Source organism: Pocillopora damicornis, chromosome 7 (assembly GCF_964200805.1).
Source record: "Pocillopora damicornis chromosome 7, jaPocDami1.2, whole genome shotgun sequence".
Classification (NCBI taxonomy): Eukaryota; Metazoa; Cnidaria; class Anthozoa; order Scleractinia; family Pocilloporidae; genus Pocillopora; species Pocillopora damicornis.
Window position 1 is genome coordinate 4,168,284 of NC_142676.1, and position 16,717 is coordinate 4,185,000.

A 16,717-nucleotide genomic window follows, 5' to 3' on the forward strand; every position below is an offset into this window, starting at 1 on the left:
CAAAGTAAACAAAACAGGAAGTAAAGGGCAAAGGGGACACAAGACAAATTTGGATACTTTATTACGTGCATGACTTGTGCTCAATGCTGAATTATAAGATTGATGTGTCTGTTTATAAATTTAAATTTGCATAAACTGTTAATATCACGAACATGAACGATTCGTTGATTTGGAGGTGCCACTTCAGGTCTGAAGATTACTCTATAACGATGTTTCTTGGAAAACAATCGCTCGAGAAAAAACAATTTGCTTAGAAGTAGAAACTACGGTACAATTTCCGCATAGCCCCGTAATACATTATGCATTCAGTTCTTTGATAGGGAAAACAATGAAGAAAACAATACATTGCCATTGGGAGAACAGATTTGTTTTACAATAGTACTGGGCTGTGCGGAAATTTTACCGCAAATACTAATATTTACGTCATGTTATCGCGTCTTTCGCTTTCGAACTGGTAAGTGTACTTATTTGCTTTCTCGGAATCACATATATTTTATTATTTTTGCTACTTACATGTTGTTCCACAACGGTATAGAAAGCCCATATTTTTGTCTCGTCTTTACTCTAGCAAAAACATTGATGATCTTCTGTTCCAGTTTACTGCGTGGCTGCGTGGGAAATATCACATAAATCTGCCGAGGACCTTCTTGCGTCGATGAGATTAAAGAAACTTTGGCTTGAATTCAAACCTGTCTGTCATTATAAACAACTCAATCAAAGTTCCCTATCTTCCGTCAATAAGTCACAAAAGTTTGGCGTTTTATTTGGTGTAACTGCGAGGCATTACAAACCCTAGAGCAGGAAGAATATATTCATGATGAGTAGTGATGAGAAGCAGTCTACAGAGCAGTTTTCATCGAACGAAACCCTTGAAATCCTACCTATGGAACTGGAACGAAGAAGATATGAGGGTGGTAACGATGCAAACACATATTCTGAAAATTCAATCTCAGTTTCTGACATGGCCACAGAACCAAAAGATTTCAAACTAAGGATTGAAAATAAGAGTTTAGTCATAGTCCAACAACCACTCACCAAACGGCAGCAGCCTGACTGGGAGCACACTTTGCTTCGACGGGAAACAAAAGGTGCCAACAGGGATGAAGTACAATCAGACTCTGCTCCAAAGACAAAAAGCAGCCTTCTGGACCAACACAAGCGACCAGCGGAATTGGTAGCCTGCCAACTTCAACCTTTTGGGAAAACGCAACACTGTTCACAGACTGACTGGTGCGATACTTTCATTGTCGGCGTTGACCCACCAATGCCTTTGATCGAAAAACAAGGATATCTAAACGGACAAGAGAGCGAGAGAATCCTGAAAAGACTTGAAATTCTGCAGGACGAAGGAAAGTTTGCTGACCATGAGCGTCTTGTTACTGCCTTTATTACACGTTTTGCGGATGGGGAAAATCCGGACATGGAGTTGGCCTTAAAAATAGAGCGAGGAGTGGCCTTTTCTTATCAGAAAGAGTCTAAGAAGAGCAAGTCTATGTTTACCTCAGTCATAAAATCAGAACAAACACAGAATTACGACGTTACAAATCCTAGTATTTTAACAGCAAGAGCCTATTTTTTACTTGTAGAAGACTACACAAATAGAAACTCGATGAAATTATCCCCGCTATTTGAGTTTCTTCGACGCAGCGAGTTTCTTCTGCAAAATCACGATTCGCCAGAAGACTGGGCCGAGCTGTATTACAACTACGGATGCGTTTGGTTGAAGTATATGAGCATTATCCCAGATGACCTGAGAAATGCGCAGGCGCGAGAGGCCGCGCGGGATAAAGCAAAATATTACTATGAGCAAGCTGTCTCTTTCTGCCAAAGAGATGAACGACCGAGAGTTCAGATAAAAAACCAAACGTATTGTCATCTCGGATTAGCAGCACTGCTGTTAGACTGCAGTTCAACTGCCGCGCGCACCCAAGAAAAAGAAATCGCTCCCTGTGATATTAAGGAAGCCAAAGAACACCTTGATTTTGTTCAGCATAGACTTGGTGAGAGTGTACCGAGGGGAACACAGGTACAGCTCTTAAAAACTCGATCTGATCAATTCTATCGTCAGAGATTATATCAACTGGCCAAAGAAACAGCCGAAGAGGCTTTTCAGCTCGCTTCCTCGAATGGATTTAACACTGAATTAGTCCCTCTTCAAGAAAGGATCCAGTTTCTTGACTTAAAGCTTGAGATTGCCAAAGAGGTTACTATCATGGAAATAGAAGATGCCCATACTGAAAGCTGCTATAGTGGCACCGAGTAAAGATCACGAGATTTTTAATTTGAGGAAGATTGAAGAAGTATCACAATTAGTTACTATAAGATCGAAAGGATATTATATCTAAACTAAGTATATGACATGTAGAATCACAGTAACTCTGTTTGTTTTTATCATTCTTTTGTCCATTCTACAAGCAACTACAGGCGGTAATAGACAAAGAAGGAGCCAAAGACATGACCATACTGACGGGAGACTTCAATGCCAAGATCGGAACAGACAACACTGACTACGAGGGCACCATGGGAACACACGGACTAGGACAGATGAATGAGAATGGTGAGTGCTTTGCAGACCCGTGCGCCTTGAACCAGCTGGTGATAGGAGGAAGCATCTTCCCACACAAGCCACATGGAGATCCCCAGACCACAAAGGGGAAAACCAGATTGATCACATATGCATCAGCCGGAAGTTCAGGAGGTCATGGCGAGATGTGCGAGTGATGAGAGGTGCCGACGTGTCATCAGACCACCATCTGGTTACGACAACAATGAGGCTGAGGCAGAAGAGGTATGCCAACACAAACAACACTCGAAGAAGGTACAACGTTGGACTGCTCAGGAATAAAGACACACGAACAGCATTCAGGTCAGCCTTTCCAACAGATTCCAGCTACTACAGGAACTGACAGAAGGCAGGGAGACAGACATCGAGACACAATGGGAGGACAGCAAGAAACTCTGGCACAATACGTGTGAAGAAGGTCTGGGCAAGAGGGCGACCCAACACAAGGAATGGATCTTTTCTGACACCATCCAGAAGCTAAAAGCAAGGAAAAAAGAGGAAAACTGACCTGAACACAAGCCGAACAAGAGCAGCCAAGGTAAAGGCACAGATAGAATATAGAACAGCAGACGGAGAAGTGAAGAGGAGCATAGGAAGGACAAAAGGAATTACATCGAAAACCTGGCCAGTCAGGCAGAGGAAGCAGCCGGACAGGGGAACCTCAAAGACCCATACCTGGTAGCCAAGAAGCTGTCGGACAAATTCCAGCAGACAGACAAGCCAGTAAAGGATAAAGATGGAGACCCACTGACGACAACCGAGGAACAGCTGAAGCGATGGGCAGAGCACTTCAGGGAACTGCTGAACCGTCCCGCCCCTGAAACACCACCCGACATCCCACCAGCAGAGACAGAACTACCCATCAGCTGCGACAAGCCCACAAAAGCAGAGATCAAGAAGGCCATCATGACACTGAGAAATGGGAAAGCAGCAGGACTGGACAAGATACCAGCAGAGGCCATTAAAGCAGATATGGAAACGGCGACCAACATGCTACACAGCCTCTTCAGCAAGATCTGGAAGAAGGAAGAGGTACCGGCTCAGTGGAAAGAATGTATCGTGATCAAGCTGCCCAAGAAAGGAGACCTCAGGGACTGCAACAACTACCGAGGGATCATGTTCCTGTCAGTGCCAGGCAAAGAGCTCAACAGAGTTCTATTGGAGAGGATGAAAGAGGCAGTCGACCCCAAGCTCCGAGACCAGCAGGCTGGCTTCCGCAGAAATAGATCATGTGCGGACCAGATCGCCAGTCTACGCATCATAGTGGAGCAGTCGCTGGAGTGGCACCCCCCCCCCCCTCTACATCAGCTTCATAGACTATGAGAAGGCCTTCGACAGTGTGGACAGAGAGACGATGTGGAAGCTGCTGGGGCACTATGGAGTCCCGGAGGAGATCATCGCCCTCATCCGTTGTACCTACCATAACATAAGCTGCAAGATCGCTCACGCCTACCAGCTGTCAGAAAGCTTTGAGGTCAAGACTGGAGTCCAGCAAGGGTGCCTGCTGTCACCATTTCTCTTCCTTCTGGTCATCGACTAGATCATGAAGACCACCACAACAGACAGATGACATGGTGCTCCTGTCACACAACCACCGACAGATGCAGGACAGGACCACCTGTCTGGAGATCATATCAGCTGGGACAGGGCTCAAGATCAGCAAGAAGAAAACAGAGCTGATGAAGATTAACACCACTGCCAACACACCACTAACAGTCGGTGGAGAGCCCATCAGGGAAGTGGATTCCTTCATCTACCTTGGGAGTGCAGTCGACCGACAGGGGGGCACGGAGAGAGATGTCACAGCTAGGATTGGCAAGGCCAGAGCAGCTTTTGCCATGCTCAAGAACATCTGGTCGTCCAAGGAGATCAGGACAAGAACCAAACTTCGCATCTTCAACTTCAATGTGAAGTCAGTCTTGCTCTATGGATGCGAAACTTGGAGGACGACAAAGACAATGCTACAGAAAATCCAGACATTCTTCAACACCTATCTGCGGCGCATCTACAACATCCGATGGCCAGAGATGATCCCAAATGAAGAACTGTGGGAGCGAGCGGGACAGGAACCAGTAGCAAAACAAATTCTGAAGAGGAAATGGGGCTGGATCGGACACACCCACAGGAAGCCAGCATCCAGCACCATACGTCAAGCCCTGACCTGGAACCCGCAAGGAAAGAGGAAGAGAGGCCGGCCTCGCAACAGCTGGAGGCGAGACACTGGGCAGAGCTCAAGCAGCAACGTACAAACTGGACGCGAGCAGCAAGATTAGCCTAGAACAGAGTGCGATGGCGAGGGGTCATCGATAGCCTATGCTCCACATAGAGCCACGTGCCTAAGTAAGCAAGTAAGTCGATAAACGGCATTTATATATTTCCCTGAAAGTCATTACAATGTCATATATGTCTCAAACACTCGAATCAAAAGGGCTCCGCCTTTTAAATGACGATTGGGAGCATGACTGAATATCTTGGCACAGGGTTAGTAAGTACACTTCCCATTAACTTATAATTATAGCTACCTTGAATGAGAACTTCGTCCACTGGACTGACTTTACAAATATCGGACAAGTTCCATTGCTTTCATGGTCATGTAACGGCCCTCTTCTGTCCCACCAACCACTTCTATAACAACCAAAACGTCAGACTTTGGACTCGTTTGATTCGCTGGATTGTGAAACAGCAACCTTTGAGCAGCTGCTCTCACTCCGCTAGAGCTATGTGTCTGTTGCGGTGTCAACTTCGCAACACAAGCTTTGTTTCCCAATAATGTTTCGACAAGTACCCGTACTAATTGACGTGATAGTAACTTGCAATTAATGTCACCTCCTTCCAAGGGCTTTGAGAGCTTTACCAGGTGCAATTTCCCCAAGGGAACCATCCGTTTCAGTTTCTGGAAACGCCTCATTGATATTGCAAGGGAAGCCGAAATGTATTCCTACAGATAACGAATGTGACAAGACGAGTGCAGCCGGCAGAAGCTCGTCTGCAATATGAAGTTTAGCGATGCCACTCTCTCCGATGTCGTCTTGAATCTCCTTTTCGAGGCCACGAAGTCTGATGACTGCGCTTTCAGAAACCAAAGAAGCAGTGAAAGGTTTGTCTTTTAATGTTACTACTCGTGGCTTGGTATCTACAGGAACAGGCGGACGTTTCACGATGAATTCTGCTACGGTTGTATCGCATACGATCAACCACTCCATATTGTCAGTGAAAGTCAGCGGTTACCCTGTCGGAGAAAGAGTGACTGAATACTCAGATAAAGAGAAAGATGTTTTTCGTCTTGTCACAAGGGTGGGACAAAGAAAAAATTTTAAGTTCCCATGAGTAATTGAGCCTCAGTTCTTCGGATTCAGCGCTATGATGCTCTACCACTGAGCCACAGAGACTAAGGTGAGCGAGGTCTATTGCGAAGTTTATATGACACGCGTCGTGCACACTGCTAGGATCAACAATGTCGATAGCGTCATGTTTGTAATATAAATTGTTAACGTATAGGGCTATCAATGGCTCAGCGCCATTTTATCTTCCAGAACTTAATAGTCTTTAAGAAGCATGTAAATACAAGTTACGCTCCGATTGTGATGAACTGCTTCTAAACCCTGTGAAATTCAAGACTTTAACAAAGTTAGGAGATCGATCTTTTGCTGCTGCTGCTCCTCAACTATGGAATTCATTGCCTTATGCGATTAGGAGTAGCCCTTCAGTAGCATCTTATTAAAAGACACTTAATACATTTTTATTTCAGAAAGCTTTTTGTGATCTTATGTGCTTTTTAATCTCGTTTTTATTAGGTTTTACGCGGGTTTTTTTACGATTTATATAGTCTAAGAAATTTTGAAATATTTTTATTTTTAAGGACTGATGAAAATAGCAATATTGATATCGGCGCTATATAAATATTATTAAATTATAAAATAAGAGAGATGTAAGTTTTGAGCTTGGTAAAGAAATAGAGAAGGATGTCTTTCGTCTTTTCACGAGCGTGGGACAAAAAAATAATTCTGTTTCCGAGCAGTATGCAAGACGCGTGTTAGATTCCTCATTGGGACTCAGAATTTTTCTTTGTCCCACGCTCATGGGTTTAATTCGTGAGATCTACTCCACAGCGCGTTATCAGCATCTAGTGCCAATTATGAACCAGGGAGTTTAATAAGACATCCATGAAATCATGCAGTCCAGAGAGCCTGTACTGAATATATTCAAAATCGCGCATGACGATCGCAAAGTTTTTAATTTGGGTTACTGAATGGACGCTTGTCAATGATTGAAGGAAGTAAAGGGCCAAGGGGACACGTGGCAAGTTTCGGTACTTTATCACGTGCGTGACTTGTGCTTAATGCTGAGTTGAAGATCGATCGTGTCTGTTGATGAATGTAAATTTGCATAAACTGTTACTTGGAGGTGCCATGTCGTGTCTGAAGATTACACTATAACAATGTTTGTAGATAAACAGTCATTCGAGAAAAGACAATTTGTCTAGAAGTAGCAACTAATACTATTTAAGTCAAGTTACGCGTCTTTCACTTTCGAACTGGCAAGCGTAATTGCAATACTTTCTCGGAACTCATGACGACTGCAACACGGGCAAAGTGTGTAATTCTGCGAACCCCACCTGAGTGGGGTTCGTGCATATGTATGAGCACTGTTACCTAGTAACGCGTGACGTATTTTACGTCACGTTCCACTGAGAGTCTCAGATGGAAGCTGTGTTGTAAAACCTGTTTGGATGTGGTCTGAACAACTTGAAATTCGAAGTGAACTACCTTTTGTGGTGTATCTGTAATTTGGAAAGATTTCTTTGGTATGTGGATAAAGATAAAGCAGATGTAGCTTTGAAAATGGTTTTGACCTTTGAAATTCAAAAAGATTTCGCCCATGAAAGATTATGCAAATTCACGCCTGAAATTGAAGCAAACCGTAATTTGGGCTTTTTGTTTACATAAGTTTGGGTGATATTGTTCAGTGAAGGGAAAGATTTCTTCGCTTTCTCTTCCGATCAGGCAATGTTCGATCCCTGATCGACAGTACCAGCTAAATCTGCTGAGGACCTCTTTGTGTCGACGAGATTAAAGAAAGAAACGATGGCTTGAATTCAAACCTGTCTGTCATTGTAAACAACTCAATCAAAGCGCCTTGTCTTCCTTCAAAAAGTCTCAGAGATTTGGTGTCGTATTCGGTATAAAGAGAGAAACTGCGAGAAACGGAAGAGCGAGAAGAAATTATTTGTTTACGATGGGTAGTAATGAGATGCAGTCCACAGAGCAGCGTTCATCGAACAAAACCACTGAAGTGCTACCGATCGAACCGGAACGAAGAAGACGTGAGGGTGGTGACGATGCAAGCACATATTCTCAGAATTCAATCTCAGTTTCTGACAAGACCACAGAACCAAGAAATTTGAAATTAAGGATTCAAAATACCACTCTAGTCATAGTCCAACAATCACCCGCCAAACAGCTGCAGTTTAACTGGGAGTGCACCTTGCATAAACGGGAAACAAAACGTGGCAACAGGGGTAAAGTACAATCAGACTCTACTCCAAAGACAAAGGGCAACCTGCTAGACCAACACAAGCGACCATTAAAGTTGATAGCCTGCCAACTTCAAACTCCAAACGAAGCCTATTCGCGAAAGGCAGACTCAGGTGTAATTGTTTCCTCCAGTGTTGAAAAACCGATGCCCTTAATCAAGAAACAAGGGTATCTCAGAGGAGCACAATGCGAGAGAATTCTGAAAAGACTTGAGATTTTGCAAGATAATGGACATTTTAACGAACACGAGTACTTAGTCACAACGTTGCTTCAACGTTGTGCCAATGGAATTGAACCTGACTTGGAGTTGGCCTTAAAAATAGAGCGAGGAGTGGCCTTTACTTATCAGAAAGAGTCTAAAAAGAGTAAGAGTATGTTTACCTCAGTCATAAAATCAGAACAGTCACAAAATTGCGATGTTACGAATCGTAGTATTTTAACGGCAAGAGCCCATTTTGCGCTTGTAGCTGACTACACCGATAGATACTCGGTGAAGTTATCCCCGCTCTTTGAATTTCTTCGACGCAGCGAGTTTCTTCTGCAAAATCACGATTCGCCAGAAGACTGGGCCGAGCTTTACTACAACTACGGATGCGTTTGGTTGACGTACATGAGCATTATCCCTGATGACCTGAGAAATGCGCAGGCGCGAGAGACCGCTCGGGATAAAGCAAAATATTACTATGAGCAGGCTGTCTCTTTCTGCCAAAGGGATAAACGACTGAGAGTTCAGGTAAAAAAACAAACGTATTGTCATCTCAAACTAGCAGCACTGCTGTTAGACTGCAGTTCAACTGCTGCGCGCACCCAAGAAAAAGAAATCGCACCCAGTGATATTATGAAAGCCAAAGAACACCTTAATTTTGTTCAGTATAGACTTGATGAGGATATACCCACGGGAACACAGGTACAGCTCTTGAAAACTCGATCTGATCAATTCTATCGTCAGAGATTATACCAACTGGCCAAAGAAACGGCCGAGGAGGCTTTTCAGCTCGCTTCCTCAAATAGATTTAACACTGAATTAGACACTCTTCAAGAGAGGATCCAGTTTCTTGACGTAAAGCTTGAGGTTGCAAAAGAAGTTACTATCATGGAAATAGAAGATGCCCATACTGAAAGCTACTGTAGTGGCACCGAGTAAATATCACGAGATTATAAACTTGAAGAGGATTGAATAAGTATCACAATTAAATACTATAAGATCGAAAGAATATTATCAGCTTTACTGAGTATATGACATACTCAGTGGTTGTAACACATTTACTCTGCTTGTTTTTATATTCTTTTGCCCTGTTGCGTATTTACTTTTTTTCATTATTTATTCTATTTTATCTATTCGCCTGCTTTCTTTTCACTACAATTTGAATAATGGTCGGTGATAATTTTTCCGACAAGGAACAAATGCAAGTGTTCGTCTCTAATGTGTGACAGCGAAATTACTATTTCAATTTCAATCGTGCCCAGGGTCAAGTGAACAATGACAGTAATATCATGCATATTTCTAAAAGATGAGTAATTTTTCATATATTTATTGTTTTATTGTCAGCCATTATGCTACCTGACCACAGAAACAGCCGAAGAGTCTAAAGTGTGGCTTCCTCCTATAGATATAACTTAGAATTAAACCCTCTAATTGAAACAATTAAAATACCAGGCAAGATTCTAGAAAAATTCAATCTGTGTCAGCATTGCAGCTAGCCGGGCATGGACATACCCACTGGAATACATGTACAGCTCTTAAAAACTCGATCTGATCAATTCTATCGTCAGAGATTAAACCAACTGGCCATAGAAATGGCCGAGGAGGCCTTTAAGCTCGCTTCATAGAATAGTGAACAATGACAGTAATATCATACATGCTTCCAAAAAGATGAGCACTTTTCTATACATTTATTGTTTATCGTCAGCCATTATACCGCCTGACCATAGCCAGAAGCAACCGCGGCTTCCTCCTACAGATGCAACTTAGAATCAAACCCTCTAATAGAAATAATCGGAAAACTGGGAAAGAAACTAAAAAGATTCAATTGCGTTAGTATTGCAGCTAGCCGTGCGTGATGGAAATATGGATGGAGATAATCATCTTGACTTGGGGGATTACCATTTCTCTTGGTTATGTTGCTACCCTCTGCAGGCTTCTCAATAACTGACGCAATGGAGAGTAAACTTATTGGTTAGAATTTATAGCAAACATCAGAATGACTGGTATCATAAATTGACATATCATTCGTCTCTCTAAATTAAAAAAAACGCAGGGCAATGTACGTATCATTTTTTTTCTTAACAAAACGAAAACATGGCTTAACTTAAACTAATCCTTGGGATTCTCTCGACGTAAACCTTTTTTGCGGTTAAAGCTACAAGAAACTCTGGCTTTTATTAACCGGAACAGAATATCTTTACAGTGCTATCACGGAAGAACGTAAACAAACTTCATTACTGAAACAGAGTACTTGACGTCTTCGAAAAGATATCTCTATCGTCTGATGGGAGGTAATCCCCATCTACCTTAAATTACACTGGTATAAATCACCAGTCCAACGATACAAGGCTGGAAACAAGGAATTATTACTCTTGAACAAACATGGACGACCAACTAAGAAATACGCCTGTAACCGTTGGCGTTTTTAGCAACGCTGAATAAATTACAAAAGAGCGCATAGACCATGGGCAGGCAACTTGCACAGAAATGAAAGACTCGCCATCTAGGTTTCGTTCCAATAATTCAGTCTCGATTGTCTCTGAAGAAAGATCTAAAGCTCACACCAAATCTTGGACGTTAATAGTCTCAAGCTTCAGTGTCGTACTAGTTGGTCAGTCAGTCAAGTATAGAACAAATAGAAAATGATCATTGCTGTGGCCGAAAAAAGCTTTCTAGAGAAGCACGAGCCCATTGCCAAAAGGCAGACTCAGGTGGAACTGTTTCTTCCAGTAATGATAACCCGATGCCCTTAATCAAGAAACAAGGGTATCTCAAAGGACCACAATGCGAGAGAATCCTGGAAAACTAGTGAGATTTTGCAAGACAATGGACAATTTGATGAACACGAACAACTCGGTCACATCATCGCTTCAACGTTGTTTCAATAGGAAATGAACCTGAAATGGAGTTGGCCCTAAAAATAGAGCGAGAAGTGGCCTTTTCTTATCGGAATGAGTAAAAAAAGAGCAAGAGTAGATCTCAGAACTCAGTCATACAATCAGACAAAAACAAAACTTGTCATGTACATAATTCGAATATTCAGATGGCAAAAGCTTACTTTTTACTTGCGGCTTTAAGACGGAGATAAGAAAAAGAAAATCTCGGCTCTTTGAATACCCTGAACGCAGCGAGTTTTTGTTTCAAAACTACGACTCGCCGGAGGATTGGGCCGAACTCTACCAAAAATACGGTCGCCTTTGGTTGGATTGCATGAGCCTAATATCGGATGACCAGAGGAATGCACCGGCACGTAGAACCGCCAAAGAAAATGCAAGACACTATTTTGAGCAAGATATCTCTTACAGCCAAAAGGGTCATCAAGTAAAGATTCAGATCAAAAGGAAAACGTACATTCATCTCAGTCTTGCAACATCACTCCTAGACTGTGTTTCAACTGCCATGCGAACCCAAGCGAAAGTTATTCCCTCAAGTGACATGAAAGAAGCTGAAAAACACCTCAATTTCATTCAACATGACCTTGGTGACAGTGCCCCCGGAGGCACAGGGATCGATACAGCTCTTAAAAATATGATGGGATCAGTTTCATCATCAAGAATTTCTGTAACTTACAAAGGAGAGAGCTGATGAGGCTCTTCATTGCGCGTCCTCCAATAAATTTATCACCAAATTAGACCCTCCACGAGGACGTATAACGTTTCTCGACGATAATATTGAAAAATTCAAGCCAGTTGTTTCTAAAGAACTCGAACAATCAAGTAGCGAAACCTGATGTAGTGAATAGGAATTGGCCGATTAAAATCAACATCACGCTAATTAAACTGACATGAACTGTCGACTGGTGTTATAGTTTCATTGTTAAGCAGTTGTTTATTGAGACTTTCGTGAAATCATGCAATCCAGAGAGGTTTTACTGAATGTATTAAAAATCGCGCCATTATTTCCAAATCCATCGTTAGAAAATTGCGAAATTTACTTTACACTTTTAAAATGTCTCCAAAACTTGATGTGAATGTGTTTGAGCTCCTCAAAGACTGAAACTAAGAAAATATCCAGCAGTTGCTTGAATTCAGAAAATTGAAAAACATTTTAACATTTCCAATCCCTAATCCAGACGATGGCAAAGTTTTTAATTTGGGTTCCTGAATGGTTGCTTGTCAATGATTGCAGTCATGACGACGATAACAAAAGGGGATGTAAAGGGCAAAGGAAACACAAGACAAGTTTCGATACTCTAATGCTGAATTATAAGATCGATTGTGTCTGTTGATGAATGTAAATTTGCATAAACTTTATCCGGAGGAAGAATATATTCACGATGAGTGGTGATGAAAAGCAGTCTACAGAACAGTGTACATCGAACGAAACCGTTGAAATCCTACCGATGGAACCAGCGGAACGAAGAAAACGTGAATCTGGTAACGATGCAAACAAATATTCCGAAAATTTAATCTCAGTTTCTACTAAGGCCACAGAACTAAGAAATTTGAAGTTAAGGATCCAAAGTAAGAGCGTGGTCATAGTCCAACAATCACTCGCCAAACAGCAGCAGCCTTACCAGGAGCACACTTTGCTTAATCAGCAAACAAAACGTGCCAACGAAGGTGAAGTACAATCAGAATCTGCTCTAACGACAAAGGGCAGCCTTCTGGACCAACACAACCGACCAGCGGAATTGGTAGCCTGCCAACTTCAAACTTCAAACAAAGCCCATTGCCGACAGGATGACTCAGGTAGAATTATTTCCTCCAGTATTGAAAACCCGATGCCCTTAATCAAGACACAAGGGTATCTCAAAGGACCACAATGCGAGAGAATCCTAGAAAAGCTTGAGATTTTGCAAGACAATGGACAATTTAACGAACACGAGCACTTAGTCACATCGATGCTTCAACGTTGTGCCAATGGAAATGAACTTGACATGGAGTTGGCCTTAAAAATAGAGCGAGGAGTGGCCTTTTCTTATCAGAAAGAGTCTAAGAAGAGCAAGTCTATGTTTACCTCAGTCATACAATTAGAACAAACGCAAAATTGCGATGTTACGAATCTTGGTATTTTAACGGCAAGAGCCTATTTTTCACTTGTAGCTGACTACACAAATAGAAAGTCGGTGACGTTATCCCCGCTATTTGAGTTACTTCAACGCAGCGAGTTTCTTCTGCAAAATCACGATTCACCAGACGACTGGGCCGAGCTGTATTACAACTACGGATGCGTTTGGTTGAAGTATATGAGCATTATCCCTGATGACCTGAGGAATGCGCAGGCGCGAGAGATTGCTCGGGATAAAGCAAAATATTACTATGAGCAAGCTGTCTCTTTCTGCCAAAGGGATAAACGACCGAGAGTTCAGATAAAGAAACAAACGTATTGTCATCTCGGATTAGCAGCACTGCTGTTAGACTGCAGTTCAACTGCCGCGCGCACCCAAGAAAAAGAAATCGCTCCCAGTGATATTAAGGAAGCCAAAGAACACCTTGATTTTGTTCAGTATAGACTTGGTGAGAGTATACCCACGGGAACACAAGTACAGCTCTTAAAAACTCGATCTGATCAATTCTATCGTCAGAGATTATACCAATTGGCCAAAGAAACGGCCGAGGAGGCTTTTCAGCTCGCTTCCTCGAATAGATTTAACACTGAATTAGTCACTCTTCAAGAAAGGATCCAGTTTCTTGACGTAAAGCTCGAGGTTACGAAAGAAGTTACTATCATGAAAATAGAAGATACCCATAGTGAAAGCTGCTGTAGCGGCACCGAGTAAAGAGCAGGAGATTATAAACTTGAAAAGGATTGAATAAGTATCACAATTAAATGAAATAAGATCGAAAGAATGTTATATCTATACTAAGTATACGACATACTCTGTGGTGGAAACAGAGTAACTTTACCTGTTTTTCTCGTTCTATTGACCGTTTGTGTATTTACTTTTTTTCATTATTTGCTCTATTTTATCTATTCCCCTGCTTCCTTTTCACTACAATTTGAATAATGGTCGGTGATAATTTTTTCTACAAGGAACAAGAAATTACTATTTCAATACCAATCATGCTCAGGGTCAGGTGAACAATGACAGTAACATCATGCATATTTCTAAAAAGATGAGCACTTTTTGTATATTTATGGCTTTATCGTCAGCCATTATACCATCCGACCATAGAAACAGCCGAGAAAGCATAAGTGTGGCTTATAGATATAACTCAGAATTAAACCCACTAATTGAAATAATTAAAATACTGGGCAATAAAAAAAAAATTCAATCTGCGTTGGCATTGCAGCTAGCCGTGCATGATGTAAATGCCGATAAACATGATTATCTTGACTTAGGGATTGCCATTTCTCTTAATTATATTGCTACCCTCTGCGGGCTTCTCAATAACTGACGTAATGCATGGTTATGGTTAAAATATCCAGAGACTTTTCCTTATAGTAAACGTATTGGTTAAAGTTTATGGAAAACAACAGAATGACTGGTATCATAAATAAACATGTCATTCGTCTCTCTAAGTTAAAAAAAAAAAAGCAGGGCAATGTACGTATCATCCTTTTCTTAACAAAACGAAAACATGGCATTATTTTAAATAATTCTTGAGATTTTCTCGACGTAGACCCTTTTTCACGGTTAAAGCTACTAGAAACTCTGGCTCTTATTAACCGGAACAGAACATCTTTATAGTGCTATGAAGGAAGAACATAAACAAACTTCATCACCGAAACAGAGCATACGACGTCTTCGGAGAAATATCTCTATCTTCTGGTAGGAGGTAATCCGCATATACCTTAAATTTCACTGGTTCAAAATTACCAGTCCAACGATACAACGCTAAAGACAAGGAATTATTACTCTTGAACAAACATGGACGACCAAACAAGAAATGCGCCTGAAAGCGTTGGCGTTCAGTTATAGCAACGCTAAAGAAATTGCAAAAGAGCGCACAGACCATGGACAGACAATTTGCACCGACATGAAAGGCTCGCTATCTGGGATTCGTTCCGATAATTCAGTCTCAATTGTCTCTGAGGAAAGATCTAAAGCACACACCAATCTTTGACGTTAATGGTCTCAAGCTCCCACGTCGTACTGGTCGGTCAGTCAAGCATAGAACAAGGAAAAAATGATCATTGCTGTGGCCAAGAAAGGCTTTCTAAAGAAGCACAAGTCCATTGCCGAAAGGCAGACTCAAGGGAATTGTTTCCTCCGGTGTGGAAAAACCGATGCCCTTAATCAAGAAACAAGGGTATCTCAAAGGACCACAATGCGAGAGAATCTTGGTAAAACTTGAGATTTTGTAAAACAATGGAAAATTTCAAAAAGATGTTTTTTCGTCTTGTCACGAGCTTGGGACAAAGAAACATTCTGAGTCCCCATGAGGAATCGAACCTTAGACCTTCGGATTTGCGCTCCGGTGCTCTAAATCCGAAGCTCTGAGGTTCGATTCCTCATGGGGACTCAGAATTTTTCTTTGTCCCACGCTCGTTACAAGACGAAAAACCATCTTTCTTAATTCTTCACCGAGCTCAAAACTTACCATCTCTACTTTTCTGTCAATGGACAATTTAACGAACACGAGCATTCAGTCACGTCGTTGCTTCAACGTTGTGCCAATGGAAATAAACCTGACTTGCAGTTGGCCTTAAAAATAGAGGATCGGAAAGAGTCTTAAAGAGCAAGAGTGTGTTTACCTCAATCAGACAAAAACAAAACGTGTCATGTACTTAATTCGAATATTCTGATGGCAAAAGCTTACTTTTTACTTGTGGCTGACGTAGGAAAGAGAAAACCTCGGCTCTTTGAATACCTTGAACGCAGCGAGTTTTTGTTTCAAAACTACGACTCGCCGGAGGATTGGGCCGAACTCTACCAAAAATACGGTCGCCTTTGGCTGGATTGTATGAGCCTTCCACCGGATGACCAGCGGAATGAGCCGGCACGTATAACCGCCAAAGAAAATGGAAGATACTATTTTGAGCAAGATATCTCTTACAGCCAAAAAGATCATCGAGTAAGGGTTAAGGTCAAAGGGAAGACGTACATTCATCTCAGTCTTGCAACATTACTTCTAGATTGAGTTTAAACTGCCGCGCGAACCCACGCAAAAGCTCTTAAGTAAATTTAAAGGAGCTGAAAAACTCCTAAATTTCATTCAGCATGATCTTGGTGACATCTCTGTTGGCACAAGAGTGCTGCTCTTGACAAAAAGACCGGATCAGTTTTATCGCCAAGGAAGTCTGCAACTTACAAAGGAGTTAGCTGAGGAGGCTCTTCATCTCGCGTCCTCCAATAAATTTAACACTGAAATAGACTCTATACGAGGATGTATAACTTTTCTCGACGATAATCTTGATAAAAACAAGCTGGTTGTTCCTATAGAACTCGAGCAATCAAGTAGTGAAACCTGTTGTAGTGAATAGAGATTGGCCGATTAAAATCAACATCACGCCATTCAATTTCCTAGC

At 41.8% G+C, this 16,717-nt stretch overlaps 2 protein-coding genes and 2 pseudogenes across 3 annotated transcripts; all 4 read left to right on the forward strand.

Moving 5' to 3' along the window:
- The first annotated feature begins 576 nt into the window (after positions 1 to 576).
- On the forward strand, positions 577 to 3,050 carry LOC149042127 (uncharacterized; annotated as a pseudogene). Its single transcript, XR_016188418.1, has 2 exons — positions 577 to 2,026; positions 2,416 to 3,050. The product of XR_016188418.1 is annotated as an uncharacterized LOC149042127 (transcript).
- Positions 3,051 to 7,258: 4,208 nt separating this feature from the next.
- On the forward strand, positions 7,259 to 9,762 carry LOC149042128 (uncharacterized). The gene has a single exon (XM_089212162.1). It carries the CDS (start codon positions 7,799 to 7,801, stop codon positions 9,239 to 9,241), a length of 1,443 nt encoding a protein of 480 aa, XP_089068288.1. The 5' UTR covers positions 7,259 to 7,798; the 3' UTR covers positions 9,242 to 9,762.
- Positions 9,763 to 10,684: 922 nt separating this feature from the next.
- On the forward strand, positions 10,685 to 11,887 carry LOC149042129 (uncharacterized; annotated as a pseudogene).
- A 94-nt stretch (positions 11,888 to 11,981) lies between these two features.
- LOC149042130 (uncharacterized) lies at positions 11,982 to 14,024 on the forward strand. Its single transcript, XM_089212160.1, has one exon. The coding sequence runs from the start codon at positions 12,579 to 12,581 to the stop codon at positions 14,022 to 14,024; it is 1,446 nt and encodes a 481-aa protein (XP_089068286.1). The 5' UTR covers positions 11,982 to 12,578.
- Positions 14,025 to 16,717: the final 2,693 nt, after the last annotated feature.

Bases quoted from the DNA above. Each gene is read 5' to 3' on its own strand.
- LOC149042128 (XM_089212162.1), top strand. From the start codon at position 7,799: ATGGGTAGTAATGAGATGCAGTCCACAGAGCAGCGTTCATCGAACAAA.
- LOC149042130 (XM_089212160.1), top strand. From the start codon at position 12,579: ATGAGTGGTGATGAAAAGCAGTCTACAGAACAGTGTACATCGAACGAA.